General features: G+C 29.7%; 1 protein-coding gene across 1 annotated transcript in view; it reads left to right on the top strand.

Annotated features, from left to right (window-relative positions):
• The first annotated feature begins 2823 nt into the window (after positions 1-2823).
• Positions 2824-17789, top strand: part of LOC129967019 (hemicentin-1-like) — a 500464-nt gene continuing 485498 nt past the window's right edge. Inside the window, exon 1 of the mRNA XM_056081650.1 lies at positions 2824-3509. Within this exon, the coding sequence (XP_055937625.1) occupies positions 3386-3509 (124 nt within the window). The 5' untranslated portion in view covers positions 2824-3385. The remainder of the gene's footprint in view (positions 3510-17789) is intronic.

Raw genomic sequence — 17789 nt, 5'->3', positions numbered from 1 at the left:
TGGATGCCCCGGCTATCAATTCTTCCATGATATTTTTACAACATGGACAGGATCAACCACATCGTGGGTGATCTTACAAACACCAGTTTTCTCCAAACGTCGTACAAATTCAGTATCTCATTCAATGAAGTAAGACTTTTTTTCGCCTTCTGATCTTTCTTCGTGCAATACTTTCATTAGTTAATAGTCGTGGATTCACTATTCCTGTAGAAAACCTTAAGTGTTAGAGAGAGATTTGGTAACGATACCACACTTGACTCATGCACACATATCACACTTGATCGAATGATTCGTCCATTTTCAGAAAAGTGTTTTACTATTAACATGATTAGCATAAAGCATTTTTCAGCATGACGTGTTCTCTTCTGGTTAGTTTTGGAATACATTTCTATACGTGAAAACAGATCATGAAACATTAATGATGCAAATTTTTCAGCTCATTATTTTTTATTACGAGTTTTTGAAGTTTACACGAATTTACGATGCATTTTTCACTGCATAGACTTTCATAAATAAAAAATGATAAATTATTTTCTCAATGACAATAGACAAATAAACTTTTTAAATATCTTTATTCGACAGAGTAACTGACGTGGTCATTTAATTTTAACAAACATGGCAATTTAAAATAAGTTTTATAATTTCCTTTTAACGCGATTTCATGAAATCCCAAACTCAAATGAGATTTATATAGCTAGTTAAGAAAATGCTGGTAACTTTCTTAAGTTTCTTCCTCATTTGTGAGTAAAAATAATTAAGTTGTTTCGAAAGATTTTATTGAGCTTAAATCGATTTTCCACATTAATTAGCCTTTCATGTTCCTATAACTCTGTGAAAATTAGCTGAGACACAAAATGATGATATAGTAAATGGGAAACTCTTAAACGCTGTTTTATATTAATATTTTCGTGTTTTGAAAGTAGCAAAAAATTTACCCTCAGTATTTATTTTAGAATCTAGATTCCACAATAATTAAACGTTTAAATCTGCAGATTAATAAATACATCATTATTATTTTCAGCAAATACATAAATTATTTATTTGCTTATATTATATTTCAGCTGCCAGCATTACTGTATAACAAATGAAGCACATATTTCTTTACTAGCCGCATCTGACGACCATTGGATTCACCATGGTTAATGAATGGTAGCTAAAAAATGTTAATTAAATATTTTATGGAGTTTAAAACAGTTTCGAGCTTTAAATTTTGATCTATATATAATTCATACTATTTTAGAAAGCTTCTATTATTCTGTTCATTTTACAATGTATTTCCCTTATTTTCATAAAAATTAGTAAAAAACAACTTAAATTAGTGAAAGATGGATATAATTTCCCATTTTCATGCTTTTAACAATAAAACCTAATTTCTGATAAAAAAAATAATGTAAAATTTGATATTTTTCCATGCTTTTTAATATAAATATAAATATTTCTCGGGTTTTTCCAACTAGTAATACATTTAGATGACTCCGAATAAACAAAATACATTGCTTGCAACCCTGAAATCCCCTTTGACAGCAATTACTTGTGTAAAAGACTGAATTGTAACTCGCATTGTAGAAAAAGCTAACGTAATAATAAAAAAATCTACAAATTTAATAATTTTATCAATATCTTCAGAGTTCTTCAAGAAACCTTATGTGTTTGTATTTTCATTCGTGATGCGCGTAATATTTGCTCAGAATTCTTACAATTCAGGTTGGAAAATGTGCTTAGAATATTTTTTAGGAATTAAAAATGGAAAAATATTTATAAGACAAAAACATTTCTTTTATTTATATAACTATTGCTTAAATATTAAGTCGATGTAAAAGTTATTTTTGTACTAAAATTTTCTTCTTAGTTATCATTGAAAACGTCCAGAACTTTACTTAATTTTTAATTAATTAAAATTTTTAAAAAAGGGCCTTTTCGCCTTCTAAAGTATATATGTGCCCCGTTTATAAAAATGAAAGATCTCGCTCTAAATGAAAAATCTATCATGTAGAACCGCAACACACACAGCCATTCATCTTTATTATTAATATAGATAAATATATCTTCGCCTTCGATACTTCTTAGCAATATCTATCTTTTGTTATTTATCTTAAATTTCTTACATTTTTGGGGGTATTTTTTGAGGGGAGGAGGGTTAGCTTAATAAATTTCCTCATAGAGAACTGAGCACTTTTGAATTTCTCTGTTCGCCTTGGAAATTCTTACAGTTTTCATTTATTTTACGATGTATCTTCTTCCCGTACAAAATATTTTCTCATCTCTTTGTGCTTGACATTTTACTTCTTCGTTCGTTCTGAAATTCGGAATTTGATGCCTTTATGTATAGTTTTTCTGTTGAAACCTCATGAATCATGATTGGTGATAAACAGAAAATTATCAGAATTTAAAAAAGCTCTATTAAAATGTATCAAACAAAACTTTTGAAAGTAATTTTCAAAACATGAAAATAAGGAACGAAAGACTTTATTCAGACTTTTACTTTGTTTGTTCACTAACTCATCCATGATATCATTCATAAAATTACACCAAGTTTGTGCAGGAAAACAATGCATGTAAAAAAACATAATCACTGCCAAATATTGAAATTGTAATTTAAGAAAGAATATAGCGTGGGAGGTGAAAATACCCTAAAAAGCGCATTTGAGGCAGAGAAGTTTCCCTTCGCCCATCGTCAGGTGGCGCTCGAAATCAGAGGGTGCTAACGATCCGTCTTCTAAAGATCCCATCCTTTTCAGCAGACGATTTTTCGCAACTCATCCCATTTCGAGCCACCGCGATGAGCAGAAGGGAGACGGCATCCCTCCCGAAGGGGTAGTTCGAGATCGTTTCCGACATTCCCAACTCACGTCTGATGAACTTTCGGTTCTCCAAACTATCCCAAACAGTTAAACCAAATGATAAGGATAGATTTCAAGACAACTTGTTTATATTATAAGTAGCTTCGTGATCTAAGTAACTTTTGTGAAGTGTTGTTTTGCCATAAAGTTTACGCCGTCACTGTTGTAATGCGAATGAGGACAAATCTCTGTCTGCGCATTATTATAATATATCTGAAAGAATCTGAGTGCGCATTAAATAATATATTTGAAAGAATTTTTGTGTGCGCATTAATGTAATATATCTAAAAAATAAAAGTACTTCACAGAGATATTATCATATTCCATAATGAAATTTTTCAATATTTTGAGTGCTGATGTTGTCACTACATAATAAGCAAAATGTATTGTTGATTATAGAATGTATTATACTTAATGGACATATCCCTTTGGAACCTGTGTCAAAAATCCAGAAATCAGCTCTCTATAATCTTTAATCCAAACAATTAAACAACTAATAATTTTCTTATTCAGTCCATTCGTGAAAATCATCTATTGAAACAAAAATGCGAATGGAATCAAAGCTTTCTTGTGATTTTACGGAAAGATGTGCGTCGGCATTCGCTTGGGGGACAGCGCTGATACTCGTGGCAATACTGCCAGGATTGCATTCGTCTGAAATAGTTGCAGGTAAGTTATTTTTTAGCAAATAGCTTTTTTATATATGAGGTGAAATATTGCGGATTTCCTTAAAAACATTCTTTAGCGTTTATATACAAAAATCATTCTGACAATAGATTTCATAATAGCCTGTTGATTAACCATTTTCAGCTAAATTTCAATAGCTTATTAAGGATTCATTATCATATTTATTGCTCGATTGTTTTAATGTTTGCTGCTCCAAAAGGGTCATTTGTTTTACAGAAATAATTTCCTTTCTGGGACGCGCATTTCAAATCAAACTGAAGATCAGAAGACTATAGCTATAAATAATCTTGTATAATATAATTGCAATTAATCAGATGACTGATGACTATAGATCTGAGCTTCAATTACTAATACATCTCATATCGTTAATTAAACAAATTTAGATAACGCATTAACACTTTCTTTAAAGTGACTTTATTTAAATTAAAAGTCTCCGCGTTCCGATCTCAGCGAATCAACCCACTCACGCCCACAAATACACACACATATTTACATATGTAATTATATATAATAATAATTTGTTTGGATAAATTTTTTTTATGTGAATAGTTGTTCGTTTATGATTTATCCCTAAAACAGTTATATTTCGAAATCCACACAAAAAACTTTCCTCTGACTAGTGGATGATACAAGAAATGCTAAAATTTTCAGAGATGCTATGTTATTATTAAATAAATTCTCCGAAATAGTTTTACAATTCTATTTACATAATATGTCTATTCAATACCAACAATTTCTATTTATCCGTAGTTATTTTCTAACCATTCAAACTTAGGCTTTTCTCTAACTGTAATTTCTGAGTTACTGAATGTCTTATTTTTTTCCACCGACAATCCACGTGCTGAAACCAAACTTATTTTCTCTATAAGAATTCCTTTCTAATGACATAAAAGTTCAAAATACTCCCGAGCGGCCTCTTTTCTACTTCCTGTTGTGATTCCGTCAGTGCCTCTTGGTGGTTCTGACAAAGAAAACACATCTTAAAAATTGAATTTGATGATGAAGAAGAAAAATGTGATTTCTAGTTTGTTACGTCTGACCTTCTAGACAAACCCCCCGCCATTGTATCTATCTATCTATCTCTCTCTCTACATATATATAATGGCCATTATATATATAAGTAAAATAAAAATTTAGAGGGTTTTTTTTTTTTTTTTTTTTTTTTTTTTACCTATACGAGTTACTTTCTTGAAAGGTCTAACTTAGTTTCGAAAAGATAGATTAATTTGACCAATTTATTATTTCTTTTTATTAAAGAAAATTTCTATTTATCTATAACACGGTGGATAAAAATTTTGTGTGCACTTAATATAAATAAAAATCGTAAAGAAAATAACATACGAAACATTTTAAAGACCTAAGCTATTTTAAGATATAGGATTAAGATTACTGAACAAGATGATTTCTATGCATTTTTGACACGATTTATTTTATGTTTTATATGGAACTCGTAAACTTAGCCTTAATAACTTAATGTTTTAAAAGTAATTTATTAGAATCAGTTTCTATTGCAATGCAAAAAGCAATAATAAATTAATCATAAATCTATTTACAGTTTCTTTATAAATATGATGAATATTTTTTCAATTCTAGAAAATAGGTTTGATTTGTCCTCATTATTTCGTTTCACTATTAAAGAACTGGATATTAATGAGTAGTAAAATAATTTCTGTTGATGGCATTAGAGGTTGAAAGTTAAATGACATTTTATTAGAGCTTTAAAAGTCCTCTATGAAATGAAACAAGTTTCCTCTTTTATATTGAGCTATATATCGAAGAATGACAGAATTAAATTCAGTTAAAATATAACAATTATTTTAAAAAGATCATATTCAAAACTTAAGCATATTTAATATATTAGTTTTTTTCTCCATTTTGAGGTTTTATTTATTATAATATTTAAAATTAAAAGATTTAGAACTATTTATTCAATTATTTTAGCTTAGTAAATTTTAATTTAGCAAACCTACCTACTTTAACTTAACAAACCTACATATTTATAAGTGAAATAAATTTTGTAGAAGTAATTTACAGTAATTAATGTAGATTAGCTTAAAGCAAACTCATATTTTTTGCCAAAACTTGAATGGCTCGATAAAAAAACCCACAAGAAATAAATATATTAAAAACGAAAAATGCATTATTATGAAATATTAATTATGAAATTCTGTCAAAACATAACATTTTAATTATTTATTTTATTTTAATTTAAAATGTTTTAATTACACATTTTTCTTTATTTTAATTTATTTTTGAGAAAGAATATACTTTATTTTTTATTTGTCGTAAGTAAATGAAAAAATATGTATCTAAATTTATCTTGTGTAATGATACCTTCTGAAAATTAGTTTCGAGCAATAAAATGAAATAAATTATTAATTACATTCAATACAGATCTTTTAATAGTTAAATAAGTTACTGCATGTAAGTTTAATATATTTTTCAAAAAAATATTAAAGCGTAAACTTTAGACTGGGATTCAGCTTTATTGAATATAAGAAAACTTTTCACTTTAAGAAATGTTACTATCTAACTTTACATTTACATATTTAGCAAGATATTTAGTTTCTTTCACATTTATCATCTTGATGATAAATTGTGCTGTTCCTTTAACTTTTCCGTATTCATCTATATGATGCTGTTTCTTTTAATGCGGGCTCAAAAGTGAATGTTATGAGAGTTTTAATATGCAAATGGAAATCATTGAGTAGGTAATGCAGCCAAGCATTCTCAACCGGCATAAATAAAAGTGCCATTAAAGCCTACTCATTGGTTGTATCTCAACATTTTTGAGTTCCAAACCTTTATAGTTCTGTCATTAATTTTTCATTCTTCAAAAAATTTCATTTTAAGGAAGCGATTTTTAAAACAGTATAAAATTAGACTATTAATGATACTATTTTTCTTTCATGTCTACAATATCTAATTTTTTTTCTCTTATTTTTATTGAAATTACAATTGGCATACAGATAGATATAACTAATAGTTTATTCCTACAGAATCGGGGAGATGCATGTTAAAACTTTTTATAGTGGGATTTTGATAGTATATTATATCTTCATTTTTAACCTCTTAAGTATTATCATTTTTTTTAATTGTTACTTTTTTATACGGACAGATATACATATGATATTTCAAATATATTTATTCCAACTCAGATTTGTTTGAAATAACTTAAGTCAAAAATGTTGAGCCTGGATTATTTTTATATTCTTAGTATTTTATCCTTAGGAAAAATATATAGGAACAATAGGAATTACGTTCGGATAGGAAAAGATAATTTTGTTAACAAAGATAAACTTGCTAGACAAAATATTTGAAATAGTGATAGTATAAACTAAATATAAACATTTAAGAATCAAATAAAAAGTCAATAAAATGAATGTTGGCAAGTTTCCTTATTATAACTATAAAGTACATAGTAATAAAGATACATGTATTACGACAAACAACTTAACTTTTATTTGGTTTGTAGATTCATATTTTATTCAGAGAGAGAATTCTATGCAAAGCAGAGAAATCAGAACGCACGAAGACCATATACATCCAACTCGAATCTTCTGCGCTACCGTTGAAATTGTTTTAGAATTAAAGTACCTGTCCAATAAAATCATTCTCGAACACGGTATCTTGAAAGCAAAAGCAAATTGAATTTTGATGCTGAGGGAGGAAGATGACGATGACAGAGTTGTTCTACGAAGAAAAGAGATGGAACGAAATGGTTTTAGTAGCTCACTCCGATATTCGTGCAAAATTGTTGAGCTATAGAGGACATAAGGAATCAGTGATGGTTTTATTAGCTTACTCTAATATTCACACAAAATTGTTGAATTACAAAAGGAATCAGTGATGATTTTAGTAGCTTACTCCGATATTCATACAAAATTGTTGAATTACAGAGGACATAAGGAATCAGTGATGATTTTAATAGTTTACTCTAATATTCATACAAAATTGTTGGTTATAGAGAACATAAGGAATCAGTGATGATTTTAGTAGCTTACTCCGATATTCATACAAAATTGTTGAATTACAGAGGACATAAGGAATCAGTGATGATTTTAATAGTTTACTCTAATATTCATACAAAATTTTTGGTTATAGAGAGCATAAGGAATCAGTGATGATTTTAGTAGCTTACTCCGATATTCATACAAAATTGTTGAATTACAGAGGACACAAGAAATCAGTGATGGTTACAGTAGCTTATTCCAATATTCATACAAAATTATTGAGTTATAGAGGGCATATGCCATCAGTGACAGCATATTTCGACCTATTCCATTTATAATTTTATTCCCAATTTTCTGAAGACAAGATTTTAATTTTCTATTTTTCACCGTGCTTAAAGATACATACATTATGGCAAACTAATTTCTATTTGGTTTGTTGATTAATATCTTGTATCAGGGAGGAAAACTTAAGTTAAGTGGATATTTAATATTCCTGTTAAAGATGCTTTTTAAAAATAAATGTTAATAGAAGCTAGCCTTATCATAATAAATTGCAATTTCCAGAATTAATTTCTGATCATTATATATGTGAGAGATAATAATAAGAAGAACTGTCTACTTAGAACCGTGGCCGATGAACTGCATGAAACAGAAACACATCGGTGATTTTATTAAAAAAATGTTTTGTGAAAAATTCGAAACTGGGCCATTTACCGCTATCCTTGGAATCCTTTCCAGCCTTCGAAAAATCTAGCTGCACATCGGCATCAAGCGTCTCGTTTTAGTTATGGGCTAAGAAATTGAGTAAAATTTACAGCATGCCTAAATAATTATTTTGATTTTGAATATTTCAAGACCTAATAGTTTGCGAGATAAAAATGTTTTTAAAAAAGCTTAGCTTTGATTTATCGTTTTTTTCATTTTTAGCTATGTCGACTGTTACTAGATATTTTTAATTTATGCGACTCTGCTATCTTTAGATATGCAATAAAATTCTTTTTGATTAAAAGTAACAAAGAAATCTTCATTTACATTTAAAAGGAAATTTTACGTACAAAGGAGTAAATTCAAATTTGTTTTCATTATATTAACTAAATACCTTTTGAAAAAAGATTGTTTTTAGATTTTTGTAGGTTTAAATTTAAATAAGGATTCAGCCGAAAATAGAGAATTAAAGAAAGGTATAATTGAATAAAATATTTAAGCTTTGTCAATAAAATTCTTCGCCACTTCAATGTATGTAGCTATGCATTTAAAAGAATTATTCTAGTAATATTAATGCAATATTTTTTTATTAACTTGCAAGATATAACGAAATAACACTTCAACAAGTATATGAATTATTCATTTGACTTTAGAGCAATCATTAATATTTATGAGCGTATAGATGAGTAACTTCATCACGCGGAACCGGAAACTAGGTATGCCGGGCTTATAAAACATCCCACTCGAGTGAATTTCGTAGCTCTGATATCATATCCCGTTTAATATGCAAATGCCGAAAAAAAGCTGAAGAAAGATGAATAGATTCTCAAAATATTGTTTCCGGACGCATAAATAATGTTTGGTCCATATAAATTTTAAATCAGATTTTGACTTCATACTAGTCATTCTAACGTGAAGCAGTGGCGGAAAAATGGCTGTTCGCTTTTCGCTCCTTGTGGTTTCAAGGCCCTATGTAAGTTATTAAAGCATAAATGATGCTTCAAATGAAGTTAAATTTCTAGGACGAAGATTGAAGATATCCAACGTGAAGATGGAGAAAACGCACAATCGGATTGGCTTTCGATTCATTTTGGTGCATGTATGCTATTACTGCAAGTAAGAAAACAGGAAGTTTGGCTCTATTTTGAATGAATATATGCCAAGATAGTTTGGAAAATGCAGATTGTAGAGGAAAACATCCCAACTACTCGGAATCACACTAGCGGAAATGTTTTCTTGACAAGGTACATGATTTTCAGCAGACAATGAATTTTCAAAGATTCTCCAAAAGAAATTTCGCTTTCCCCACTTGGCAAGAACACCCAATGCTATTCTATGCTGCAAAGATTCATACTGCTTGTGCTCACCAATCTGAGATTTTGTGTTTATGAAATGCTATTTGGCTTGCCGTTTAATTGATGAATATATTTCAAGACCGAAGTGACTTTTCTTGTGGTTTTCATACAAACGGGGGGGGGGTTACATTTAAGCAGTAGCATTCGTAATTACATAATATTTCGTTTGCACAAACGTTTATCGGGAGTGGTGAATCGGTGCATTGGTCTGCTAGAGCCATTATGCTTTGGGTGCTTCTGGACTTAAATAAAAACTACAATATATGATACTCCAGTTGATATCCCTAATGAATTGATTACATGCCTAGAAGTAACTGTTGTAAAGAAAAAATAATTCCCATAATATTAGAAATTCCCTGAGCTGAATATGCGAGTCTTGAAAGCTCATGAATGATATTTCGAACACTTCTTTTTAACCGACGTCATTTTGATTAAACACATTACTAATTAAAATGTGCATTCACTTATGAGTGTCCTTTCATTTCTAGTGTTTCTGTGCATATTAACGTATACGCATTTCATTCCCAACGCTACACTGCCAAGTAATTCTAAGTCATCTGAATGCAGTCTATTCTTTCTACAATTTTGTAATCTTGTTACTCAAATATCCTATACCAATGCATCATTCGCTTTCAGCTTTCCCGCTTGAGAAGATTTTCCCTCCCAACAAGCCTACAAATTCTGGTAGGTTTTCAGGATACAAGTCAATTCGCAAACATTGCTCATTTTGTTTGGACGAACAATTTTAGCTCAAGGATGAGTAACGTTGTCCAGCATTTTTCGAAAGAACCTACGGTTCCTTCTGATGCAGAACGTAAAAAATGCTCAAAATAGAATTTTAAAACATGAAATTAATTAGTGTTCTATTTGATTAACAGATTTCGTATTTATTTAAACAAACCAATAGAAATTTCTAAATTCGTTTTTTATCACGAAAATGCCTAATTTTGCCACCCTAAAAATTATTTTCCCAGCTTGGACTATTGGAATATTAACGATCTACTTACGGATACACAGATTTTTGATGTTAAATTAATAAAGAAAAATATGAGAAAATGAAGGCCTTATTAGCTTTGAATGCAGAGACACTCACCATCCTGTTTTCTAAATAAAACAAAACGTACCTAAATCAGACATATGTATGTTAATAATTTAATTCTGCCTTATGTTATTAAGACTTCATAAAGTTGGGGCATTGACAATAAAGTCAAGAGAAAGAATAAATGCCAGATTGGTAAAATAATAAGGAATTATTTTGATACGCGCACACACATGATTGGCCAATTGCTCTGTCTCTCTTTAAAATAGGTTCACTACTGCATGTCTTAAAAATTTCTCATGTATCATCAAAAGATAAAAATACAATTGCAGTTACTCGTGCATCGCATGATTAATCTGCTTGCACGAGCACGTAACTTAAACTGCGATGTCATTTTGATGAAAGCAGGTTCACCTCATATTTTTCAAACAAATTGCAGATCCTATTTACAAAACAAACAAATCGTAATCATAAAAATATCTGCCCGTCCAAGGCTGTTGAGCTTCAGTGAACATATTATCAACGACAAAAATGGTCTGTCTACGGTTGAGAATCTTTGTATTTAGTTTGATAGCTTTAGTTTGATTTAGTTTTATTTTGAGAACCTGTTTATTTTCCTCCACGTACTCGAGATGGTCCTCCAGCAGCCTGCGACACTTAAAAGTAACATTTTCTTAGAAAATATGGACTAACGCTTTCTTTTCTTTAGATTCAAAACTTACCCGCGGTACACAATTTTGAAAGGAAACAACACATTGTGGATTTTAACATATCTATATAAAACACTTACGTACGTGGCGCAGAAATCGTTCTTATTACTTATTACGGAATGGCAATAATGAAATGTAAATACATCGATGCACGAAAGCTTCAACAGACTGCTTTATTCTGCTTTTTTACAGCTGCACTTAATTCAACACTTTTCTAATTAAATAAAATTATTATGTTATATACCGCTTGCTGTGTCCAACACATCATTCAATCAGAAGATGTAAAAGAAATTAAGAAATAAAAAACTTTAAGTTTAAAAATCGGGAGTGAAAATAGGCTTACCCATGGATATTCGCTGTGACTAAATTACTGGAAATAGATGAATTTCCAAACTATTAATCTCCCAAAAAGGTTTTTGCATTATCTTAAAACACAAAAAAATTATTGCTTTAATGGTATAGATTTCATTTCTATACAGTTTTTTATCTACATTAATAAATTATTCAAATTTAATTTACAATGTTACTATACTTTTAATGTTTGGTTAGGTTTGGTTTAGTTTCGTTTGATGAAAGTCTTTTAAGAGTAATACTCACTTCACTTGCTTTTTTAATATTATTAAATTCAAACTCATCTATAAATTTAAACAATCCAATTTATAACCAAAATAATTTGTTGCATAATCATTCAGTTAAAATCTTTTGTTTAAAATCGTATCAAATAAAATGAAATTTTTTTAAAAAAAAAAAACCTTTTCATGTTAATCGTTTAGTAATCAAAAAAGAAAAGAAAAGAAAAAATGAATCAATTTTGCCGAGCAAGCTGGTCGTTAAAGATGGCTACTGTATGTGGAAACAGTAATAAATGCTAACTTGTAGACTTTGTTTTTTATCATGAAAGAGGTATAGTGTTATATTAGAGATAGTTTAATCTTTCGAGCTTATATAAGCAGGTATTTTTGAAATAAAACTTTATATTCTAATTGAAACCCGATTTACAGTTTTACAGGAACATCACTTTAGATACAACTTAAAATGTTGTTACTTGTTTCTTTGAAATTCGTCAAAATGTAGATTCCTTGGATAATCGCAATAATTTGATTATTCTTCATTTTAATAAATCTTTTAAACCATTTACTGCTATTTATGAGATATCTCGTAGGAAACTGCTGTATAATTTCGCGTCTGTATATTTCACTGACAGTGAATGGGTTAAATGTGTCTAACCATTTTGACTAAATTTAGTTTACATAAAAGCAGATTCAACTGTACGTTTTGTTGAGTAAAATCAAAGAATGTTTCTTATACTAATGAATAATAAGCAACTCAGTCTACATCGGGAAATATATGGAAAATCATAACCAATAAGTTATGATTTTCCATATTTATCATACATAGATTACACTAAAAGATGCGTAATATCTACTGTGAAATTGGAAGGCTTTTGCCCTTTTTTTTTAGGAAACTGACAATCTTGCATTTAAAGGATTTGTCCAATACTGAATTTCATTCATTTCTCATTTTCTAGTTTCTATCTTCACCCACAGCCTACTCTTCGTTGCTAACATACTAGTAATGTTGCTAAGATATTAGTTGTATATGTTACTAACATATTAGTTGTACATGTTACTAACATATTAGTTGTATATATTGCTAACATATTAGTTGTACATGTTACTAATATATTAGTTGTATATGTTACCAACATATTAGTAATGTTACTAGCATATCAGTTGTATATGTTACCAACATAATAGTAATGTTACTAACATATTAGTTGTATATGTTATCAACATATTAGTAATATTACTAGCATATCAGTTGTATATGTTATCAACATATTAGTAATATTACTAGCATATCAGTTGTATATGTTATCAACATATTAGTAATATTACTAGCATATCAGTTGTATACGTTACGAACATAATAGTAATGTTACTAACATATTAGTTGTATGGAAGATGTGCCAAATTTATAAAACCAGCTTCAATTATTGTGTTCGTATACACAAGGATAGAGAAATATATTTTGTAGCAATGTGCTCAAATATCCATTTTGGTGCAAATAACATAAATTTATCTTTCAAAGTTGTTGCATTTTTTTTAGTTGTCATTATTACAAAGGGCAAGTTTTTACCTGTTATTAAATTTGACCACGTATATGATTCAAATAATCTGTTTTGATGTCAAGTCCACATAACAGACTTCTGAGCAATTAAAAGCTTCTTTCACATACTTATTGATCGATAAATAATAGAATAACAATTTTTTTAGAACATTATTTTTTTAGGACTTGAAAGAATATAAAGCGAGGAGGTTCCTTAAAATCTAGAAGAATTTTTTAGAGAGCCTATTTTCTCTGTTTTCATGTATATCGTGTCGAAATATAAATAAATTAATATAAAAAAAACCAAAAAAATTTTCAACCCTTTCATTCGAAACATTATTGATAACATTTGCTTTCCAACTGCTATCCATTTAACTGATTGCATGTTTGTGTTTCTCGAAAATAAAGCAAAAGTTCGCCATTACTCAAACATAAGACTTTTTAATAAAATCACTTGAATAACAAATAGAGCAGAAATCCCGTCACCAAATTCGAATAAAAGAACGAAATCTCTTTCGAACAGTAATCATTGGTCTAAAAAGTCCTACATGCCATAGTAGCACACACATTTCATTAAAGAACAAAGTCCGAGTCCTTTAATTGTTGTCATTATTCTAATGATGATCCTTCGACCGAATAGTTGTCTCTTATTCTCTCAATGGGATTCCGTGATTCGAACAATAAAACAAGAAATCGGTCCTCTCGTCGTCCACCTACCCTTTCGGATGGCAACGGGAGAATTTATGACGATCATTTGACTGAACGGGGAAGGAAAAATTTCCTTTTCCTACAAAGTTTTCTTTCGATTTTTGTTCGACTCGAAGCAAATCTGACTTGCGTGTCCTGCGCAAAAAAAAAAAAAAAAAAAAAAAAAAAGTAAGAGACACAAAAGAAAAGAATAAAGAAAAGTCACACACACAATGTACGATTTTATTTGTATTGCAACGGGTTCGTTCTTTTTTTAAGTATACTGAACGAGAAGAAAAAGAAACAAAATATTTATTCCGTGGGTGAACGACGCTCACTCCGGCGTGTGTCCCCATCAGATGCTTCTGCTACATTTGGAGGTGATACAAAATTTGCTTGCTTTTCTCTGATTTAAAGCATTAAAAAATAGGTCAAAGAGAATGATTCTTTTTAAGAGACACTGATTCTTTTCGTGAATGTTTTAAGGACAAATATGGTGGACGGAATTGTCCAAACTTTTCTATTTATAAATAAAGAAGCCTGTATATATACTTCGCGGGCCAAACTATCATATATATATATATATATATATATATATATATATATATATATATATATATATATATATATATATATATATATATATATATATATATATATATATATAAAACCCAAATTAACTTCATTCAAATATATTCCTGATTCAATCCCTTTTTTACTTAATTAATGCTGCACAAGTTCTGTGAAACTGCTTTAACCATCACTTTCACACGCCTCTGTCCCCTATAATTCCCTTTCCTAAGTCTACACGTGTCAAAGAATCCCTATCAGAATCTCATATTATAAAACCATTGGGAAATCTATTTCGTTCTCTTTTACTCTTGTGTCTTGTTGAGAATTGATGTATCTCGTCTGTTTTTTCTTGTACATATTATGTCTCCCGGGACGGAATAAAGCAAAGTTTGAAAGTTACAAAAATGCTTTCACTCTTCGGTCACACACACACACATATATATATTATAAGCTCATTTATTATATATAAATATATGTTTATATATTATAAGCCCATTTCAAAGCCCTGTAAAGACAATAAATAAGAACTTCTCTTTCCTTTAACTTTATCGCTAACATTTAAGTAGTAGATATTCTTAAAAGTAGATATTAGCGCAGTCGGAAAACTTGCAAAATTGAACGTGAAGTTCTTAATAAAATTGAGGGAGTGGTTTATCCACGTAGATAGATGGATAGAGGAATAGATGTTTTGTCACTGAACTGTAAAGTTCTTATTCTCTCAGTGTACTGATCTCTTGTTTTTACTAATTTATCTCCTTTTATTTCCTAGATTTATGTACAGCAAAAGAGGCTCAAAATATGGATTTAAAAAGGGTTTTTAAGATCTTATCAACCCAGGTGTTTTTATCTAACTTTAAAACATTTCTTAAATTTTATCGTTTTTGATAGTGTTGTTTTGAGCACAAAAGTTATATTGTCAAAAAAGAATTCCTCATTAATCCATCTATTAGGTTTTCGTCTTTCATTTAAATCACAAACACCCCCTCCCCCTTCACAGAACGCACGCCACACCTAGGCATGAGAGAGACTAGCATCCAAAGTCTTTCACTTCAGAAATTTATAGAAAATTGGGCGCATGTCCGACGATTATAAGCTACTGAACAAAAGTCTATAAAAGAGACGGATTTTTTTTGCGAACTAAACAATATATTATATAAGATATATATATATCAATATATTATATCATACAAAATTAAGTTTTAAAATATATCAAATATATTTTATGAAAATGAGATTATGAAAATCTGTTATTAGTGTGCTTAATTTGTCAACCAAGCTTTCGGAAAACTTTCATTAAAGATAAATATTCTGTGATGTTTTAAATTTTTTTTTCATTTTATATCGTAGTGAATTAAGGTATCCGACTAGGTTGTAAAGATGCCTTTTCTAGAAACATTTGAATTTTTTTTATTTGAAATAAAATCCAAACTTCGTAGAATCTAAAACATACTTTGTTTTTAATGTATGTAAGATAGAATTATAGATACAGTAGTTTCAATAATACAGAACAAATAAAAATGAAATCGGAATCATTTGCGTTTTTAACCAAAATTATTTATTTTATTTTTACATTAAAATTCTACAAAATAATACTCGATATGTTCATATTAACTCGCTACCTACTTAACCGTAGTTTGCTTATTTTTGGCATTTCTGTTTAAAAAAACGTTAAAACTAGTACATCTGCTTTCAGCACATTTGGGTGAACTAATTTAAAACTATCATAAATTTTGACAAAAAATCATTAACAGCAATTTCAAATGCTCATAAATTTTTTATTTATTAAAATATTTTTTGTCTTGTGGTTTGTTACATTTTATATAGTTTGGGCATAGGTGAAATAAAAATTAGATATTTCCAATTTTTTTAAACTTTTTTTTTTTCCTAATATTGAAAATTTTACTAAATTTTCGCCAAATAAGCAGTTTTTTCCGCCAAAAAAATGAAGGCAGTTAATGTACTTTTTTCCCCCTAATAATGACCTTTCAAGTATGTTTTAGCGATCTGGCACAGTAAAAAAAACGTTTACGTATCATTTCTTTCTTTCCGTACCTAGTCGGATACCTGAAATGCTTTAATTCTGTTCTAATGCATCAAAAAAGGTTTCCAAATTTTTCCATTTTCTATTACAATGATATCTTATATTTTTATTTTCCCCCTTCCTACAAAAGACTCACCGACTTCATTAACAACCAATGTGGTGCACTGATCTATACGTAAATAAATTTAATGTCTTCATGTTGATCATTGTTTAATATTTCATTGAAAGTTTTCATTTGAATTCCATGCAAAGTAGAGCAGGGTAGAATATAGTCCAACTTATTATAATAAAGCCCAAAACAATATTAACAAGATCTCCGTACAAAAATATACAATGCTCTAAAATTACTATCTGCAGTATTTTCTAACTTGATGTGTGGAGCGATTTATTCTCCGACCCGTCGCAATGTCTCCAGAACGAACACTCGTGTCGCCGGTTCCAAATGACTTTTCCTCGGCTGATCACTTCGCAACAACAGGAAATCTCGATATCGGCAGCGCTGCCTGATTCATTATTTGTTTAATCCTATTTATTTTGGAAAAAGGAAGAAAAAGACTTTTTGACTCCCAGGTCGATATTTATTTTGGACCTCGGGAAAGGCCCAAGGGGACGGGCCTACAGAGAGGTAGGGATCGAACCAATACCTTTCCAATTTCACGGCCGGCCGGTTATTCGATACTTAAGAAAAATCCCCCGCGATAAAGTTTGAGAGAAAAGTTTAATTAAAAGCTGAAGTCGCATGATAACTCGGAACGGTCTCGCTCTTGGGTTTCTGGAACAAGCGATATGCCTCCGCGAGTTCTTTCACAGAAAAAGTAATTAAAAAAAATAAACTTTCTATCTTCTGTAAGTAAAGCCGACGATCTCTACAAGCGGTTCCTCCGATAATTTGTGTCTGCGTAAAGAATTTCTCATTTTACATTTTTCCTCGACATTTCTATCGTTGCTTTAATAATTTACACTATTAAACCTTCTGTATTCTAAAGATGTTAGAAGGCATATACAGGATATCTGGGTCGGAGAGATTGAAATTTAACAGCTTATGAGGAGAGGATTGCTTATGGTTAAATAAAATTACTTTAAAAAAGGA

Source organism: Argiope bruennichi, chromosome 4 (assembly GCF_947563725.1).
Source record: "Argiope bruennichi chromosome 4, qqArgBrue1.1, whole genome shotgun sequence".
Taxonomy (NCBI): Eukaryota; Metazoa; Arthropoda; class Arachnida; order Araneae; family Araneidae; genus Argiope; species Argiope bruennichi.
Note: the sequence above shows the minus strand (reverse complement) of the source record. Positions and strands in the feature narration are given on the sequence as shown.